Source organism: Pristis pectinata, chromosome 17, assembly GCF_009764475.1.
Source record: "Pristis pectinata isolate sPriPec2 chromosome 17, sPriPec2.1.pri, whole genome shotgun sequence".
Lineage (NCBI taxonomy): Eukaryota > Metazoa > Chordata > Chondrichthyes > Rhinopristiformes > Pristidae > Pristis > Pristis pectinata.
The window spans coordinates 2,787,860-2,793,859 of NC_067421.1; the positions used below are offsets into that span (position 1 = coordinate 2,787,860).

A 6,000-nucleotide genomic window follows, 5' to 3' on the forward strand; every position below is an offset into this window, starting at 1 on the left:
GAACCATCAGCGGAACATTTATCTTCACAGCGCAGTTAATGTCCAAGTGTGAGGGTGTGACTTGTTCAGCCATTGCACATTTTCGACCAGCGTGTCTGTAACTGTTTTAATTCCAGCAATGAGAACCATTGGTGATTTGACGTTTCAAGAGCATTTGAACAATTCTTGTAATCTTAATTACTGAGTTTTGACTTGAGCCATCTGACATTTTGATCATTTACTGTCTGTTTCCATGGAAGATGTTCAGCAGAAACACAAGGAGACTCTGCGGGCACAAACCGAAACACTGAGAGTGAACACGATCCTGATGAGGGAGAAGGTGAAGGTTTTCCAGCTGGTTGATCGATACGCTGAGCTCACGGTCATTTATACTGTTCGAGATCGGAGACTTGTGGAACATGAGCTGCTGGCAAGAGGCCGGGACCATGAGGAGTGGAGAGAGAAGTATCTCCGGAGAGAGCTGGAAAAAATACGAACTGATCAGTTGTTCCAAAGCAGCTTTTCCCGGAGTAAATCCAAATCTGGGAGTTCGGCAGCAGTAGCCGGAGTCCCAGGAATCGGGAAAACAACTATGGTGCAAAAGATTGTTTATGACTGGGCCACGGGGAAAATATACCAACACTTCCAGTTTGTCTTCAGTTTCAAATTCCGGAATTTAAACTCCATTAACTGCAGAATAAACCTGAGGGAACTGGTTCTAGATCAGTATCCTTACTTTGCGAACATCCTGGCAGAGATCTGGAAGAACCCAGAGGGATTGCTGTTTATATTCGATGGTTTGGATGAATTCAAGCACACAATCGATTTTGCTGACAGTCAGAGAGACACAGAACCTCAGCACATGTGCCCAGATCCCGAGTGGCGGTGTGAAGTGTCTGACATTGTGTACAGTTTAATCCAGCACAAGCTGCTCTCAGGGTGTTCTGTGCTGGTGACCACCCGTCCCATTGCGTTACATTTATTGGAACAGGCGGAGATCAGTGTCTGGGCTGAAATCCTCGGATTTGTTGGTGAGGAACGGAAGGAATATTTCGACAGGTTTTTTGAAGATCAGACGGTGGCAGCAGCTGTTTTCAAACACGTGGTGGAGAACGAGATCCTGTACACCATGAGCTACAACCCCTCCTACTGCTGGATCCTTGGCCTGGCACTGGGCCCCTTCTTCACACAAAGACACAGGGAGCCGCAGCGAGTTCCCAAGACCATCACCCAGCTATACTCCTACTATATCTACAACATCCTGAAAAACCACGGTCGTGACATTGAAAGCCCCCGTGATGTGTTACTGAGGGTCGGTCAGATGGCCTTCACAGGAGTGTCCGATAAGAAGGTTGTGTTTACAGATGGAGATTTGATCAAGTGCAATCTGCAGCCTTCCCAGTTCTTATCCGGGTTGCTGATGGAACTTTTGGAGAGAGAGGATTCTGCCCGGAGCGTGGTGTACACATTCCCACACCTCACCATCCAAGAGTTTGTAGCCGCACTCGCACAATTCCTGACTCCGCATCATGGGGATATCCTGAAAGTCCTCACTGAAGCCCAAAGCACGACAGATGGGCGGTTTGAGGTATTTCTCCGTTTTGTTACTGGTCTCTCCTCCCCAGGGTCAGCTCGGGGGCTGGAGGAGTTTCTCGGTCCATTTCCCCATCAAACAACCTGCCGAGTGATTGACTGGGTGAAGGAGGAGGTGAAACGTCAGAGTGGAAAGAGGTGGGGTGAAGCTGGTGAAAGGAGCCTCCTGAACATATTGCACTACCTGTTTGAGTCTCAGAACCCTGGACTGGCTCAGGCCGCACTGGGATCTGCGGAAACACTTTCATTCCATGGATTGAGACTGACACCGATTGACTCCACCGTCCTGTCTCATGTAATTGAGCTCTGTGATACAATTAAACACCTTGATCTGGGGGGCTGCCACATTCAGTGTGAAGGGCTCCAGCGGCTAGGACCCGGGCTGCACAAGTGCCAGGAGTTGGGGTAACTGTTAATTTGTTTCTATCTCTATAATTTAGATCTATTTTTTTTCTATTCGACTCTTTTCTCAACCTCACCCTCCCGGTGTAACTCTGTCTTTCATCTGTGGCCTCGGAGGGTCTCTGTGCCCAGTACAAACACTCCCACACCACTCTATGCGGCTCTCCGCCCCCCCACCTCGGCTCTGACACTGTCAAAACCCCACCCCCAGAGAGGCTGTATTCCCCACAAACCGGCGCGTCCAGTCTCCCTCAGCCCAACCCCGGCCCGGCCAATATCTGCCCCCCCCCACTTCGGGCTCCGCCACTCTCCCTTTCCCCGAGCCACGGAGCGTCTACACTTAACTCCCCCTCCCGCCCCGGCCACTCTATCCTCCCTCCCAACCCCAGTGCATCTACTCAACCTCCCACATCGCCCGGACCGGCCATTCTTCGTCCTCCCTCTCCCGGCTCCTCCACACTTCGCCCCCTTCCCCGGCCCGGCCACTCTCGCTTGCACCCACTCGTGGCCCAGTCAGTCTCATCCCCCAATACCCGGCACGGCTACTCTCCCTCCACACCCCCACTCGGGACCTGCTACGCTCACCATATACCCAGCTGTCAGTCACTCACCCTGCAAAACCCCTCCACGCACGGCCCAGCCACTCTCCTCTTCCCTCAGTGTAACTCTACCTCGGTTGCACTTTTGTTCTCCGCTCCAAACGCTCTGCGTGTGGGTGACTTCCCCCTTCTCCCGTTCAGTCTCTCTGGCTCTCTCTCACACACGCACACTGAGACTGAAGGGGCAGAGTTCACACATCACTTGTTGCATAAATTACTGACATTCAGTGAGTGACCAGGGGCGAGGAACTGAGGGGAGTGATTAGTAATTAAATTCCTGTAGTGTCTCATGTAATATCCGAGTTATATCCTGTTATGTCAGACTCTGACTGGACCCCAAGTGTAAATCATTTTGGTTCTCACTCTGTGTTTAGACTTGGGGAGAATGACCTGGGAGATTCGGGAGTTAAACTTGTGTCTGCGGCTCTGAGGGACCCGGATTGTAAAATACAGAAACTGCGGTAAGTCACAGGCTGTGGATATTGTGTTTACAGTCACTGGGTGTATGACACTGAACATTAATGTGGTCAGTAATTGTGTTACTGAAAGACCCTGGGGATTTGAACCTTCTCCTGCCTCTCTGCGTCACTCACCCTCACACACTCTCATCTACAGGCTGTGCAAGAATCGCCTCACAGATTCTGGTGCCGAAGGCCTCGTCTCCGTTCTCAGGATAAACCGCTCACTGAAGGAGCTTGACCTGAGTGGTAATGAACTGGGAGATTCGGGAGTGAAACTGGTGTCTGCGGCTCTGAGGGACCCGGAGTGTAAAATACATAGGCTGGGGTAAGTCCTTGACTGTGAGAGATTGTGCTTACAGTCACTGGGTGTCTGTCACTGAACATTAATGTGGTCAGTAATTATGTTACTGATAAACCCTGGGGATTTTCACCATCTCCTGTCTCTCTGTGTCTCTCACACTCACTCTCTCTCATCTCCAGGCTGTGGGATGTCGGTCTCACGGATTCTGGTGTCGAGGATCTCGTGTCCGCTCTCTGTTCAAACCGCTCACTGACGGAGTTGGTCCTGGCATCAAACTCCCTCACAGACCGATCTGTCCCCGCTCTCCGCCGCCTCATCCTGACCCTCCCGAGTCTGGAGCGGATCACGTGAGTGTTTGTGTTCATGTTTAATGTGATCAAATATCAGTGGATCCGCGGGATTTTCTGGTGAGATTTGTCTGTGAGTGTTGTTGAAACATTAACCCCAGTCCCCAGTTACTGACACTGATCTGTTTATTTCCTCTTTATTCTTCACTCTGTTTCAGGCTGTGGGGAAATCAGTTCAGTCCGTCCGGGAAAAAGGATTTCAAGTCGCTAGAGGAACCCAGACCCGGACTGAGGGTGGTCCTGTAAACGTCCCAATGTGCAGACATCTCCGCCCGCGGGATGGGAATATGTTTTGGCCGGTTTACTGCCCTCCCCTTTAACGCACGCGCGCTCCCGGTATGTCCAACGGCCGCAACGGTCCCCAGATGGAGCAGAGAGCGAGCCCCCTCCCGCTCTGACGTCAGGGGGAATCCCGCTGACACGCGTCCCGACCGCTGCCTCGGATATCAGGGGCTGGATGCCCCCAAGTGGGGCCTTGGGTGATTGCACAGACAGGAAGATCCCAGGACAAAATGGGACACCAGTAATGGCATTCAGTGTCCGGGGTGGTGCTCGGGCCGGGCAACAGGTAATGGGATTCAGTGTCCCGGGGTGCGGCTCAGTCTAGGACACCAGTAATGGCATTCAGTGTCCGAGGTAGGGCTCGGCCTGGAACACCAGTGATAGCATTCAGTGTCCCTGGTGGGCCTTAGTCTGGGAGACCAGTGATGCCAGTCAGTGAGCCGGAGAGAAATTAGCCGGGGTGGGAACCTTCTTGACCACGTTGTTGAGGGGGTAGGGGTGGAATTTTTCCTCCATTCAACAGCCTGTGTTTCGAATGGTGATAATTTGTGAAATATCTCAATGGTTGACCTTGGACCTGCAGCGTCTCGGACTCGGCTCTGATTTATAATCAGCAGGCTATGAATTTGTGAGAAGATTGAGAACGTCCTGCAAACACTTTCTGATGCGGAATGACATTGATTAACGAGAATGATTATTCAAGCTGCCACTCATTGTCGCTTATCTGTTAATTGTGCGCGAATGGCACTGAACTGCAAGCAGCTTATCTCACCCGCACGTCAGAAAGTTACCCAGTGTTTAATTTACAATCGGCATGGTAAACTCAATAAAACGTTGTCAGTTCATTTGTGAGTTGCTGTCTTGGTGTCTGACTTGTATCTGTGGTGAGAAAAATGCCTGATGGGACATTTCAGTGGCTCTGTGCGCCTCCTTTTGCCGAACAGTCCCAGTGCTTCAACCACGGTCTTGAGCGCCCAACACTGCCAGAACAGCAGAGTGCACCGCACCGTGAACCCAGAGCGTCCCTCAACGACAGAACATCAGCGGTACACTGTAACATCAGCCCACAGAGTCCCTCACCGACAGAACACAAGCTATACACTATAACATCATCCCACAACGTCCCTCACCGACAGAACACAAGCTATACACTATAACATCATCCCACAACGTCCCTCACCGACAGAACGCCAGCGGTACACTGGAACAGCCCACAGCGTCCCTCCCCGGCAGAACACCAGCAGTACACTGTAACATCAGCCCACAGCGTCCCTCTCCGACAGGACAGTTGCATTATCTAATGAGTTGAGTGTGAAGGGGGAAGACGGAGAAAGAGGGAGCGAAATTGGGAGAGAATGGGTGAGACGGGGTGTAGAAAGAGATGGGAGAAAGTTTTGAGGAGGAGAGGGCGTGGGCAAGCGGCGAGAGAGGGTTTGGGAAAGTGGTCGTGGGGAATCTTGCGGAGCGCGGTGAGGAAGAGAAAGAAGAGGTCAGTAAGAGGATGGGAAAAGTCGTTGAACAAGTGTGGGGAAACGGGGAGACCGTTTGGGGAAAAAGGTATTGTGGTTGGGGAAGAAGAGGGACGGAGGTTGGGGACAGAGCTGAAAGGAGGTGGGGAAGGGCAGAGGGTTGGATAAGTGGGTAGAGATGAGGTGGGAGAGTGGCGAAATTCAGGGAGGTGTGGGGAATGAGAGGGTTTGGGGAAAGGGGCATGTTGGGGAAAAGGTGATTGGGAAGAGAGAGGGGCTGGGGAAGGGAGGAGGGAGTGTGGGAGTGGATGTGAAGAAGGGGAGTGGCTGTGTGGAAAGTTTGAGGAGGGTGGGGAGGGAAGAGATGGTAGCGGGGAAACGGATAGAAAGATTGGTGAAACGGGTTAGAGGAGGTATGCAAAGAGTCGTGGAGGTTGTGGCGGAAGAAGGAAGGGGTTGGGGACTGGAGAGAGGGTGTGAGGAAAGAGGGAAAATGTGGTGTGGGACTTCGGTGGATAGGGAGTGGGGAAAGAGGGAGGGGTGAGTAAAGAGTAGGAGGGGTGGACA

At 52.1% G+C, this 6,000-nt stretch overlaps 1 protein-coding gene across 2 annotated transcripts in view; it reads left to right on the forward strand.

Moving 5' to 3' along the window:
• The window catches only part of LOC127579506 (NACHT, LRR and PYD domains-containing protein 3-like), a 776,460-nt gene extending 771,644 nt beyond the window's left edge, over nucleotides 1-4,816 (forward strand). For both annotated transcript variants that reach the window (XM_052032359.1, XM_052032358.1), the window contains 5 exons: nucleotides 240-1,977; nucleotides 2,948-3,034; nucleotides 3,189-3,359; nucleotides 3,515-3,682; nucleotides 3,841-4,816. In XM_052032359.1, coding sequence (XP_051888319.1) covers nucleotides 240-1,977; nucleotides 2,948-3,034; nucleotides 3,189-3,359; nucleotides 3,515-3,682; nucleotides 3,841-3,928 — 2,252 coding nt within the window. In that variant the 3' untranslated portion in view covers nucleotides 3,929-4,816. The remainder of the gene's footprint in view (nucleotides 1-239; nucleotides 1,978-2,947; nucleotides 3,035-3,188; nucleotides 3,360-3,514; nucleotides 3,683-3,840) is intronic.
• Nucleotides 4,817-6,000: the final 1,184 nt, after the last annotated feature.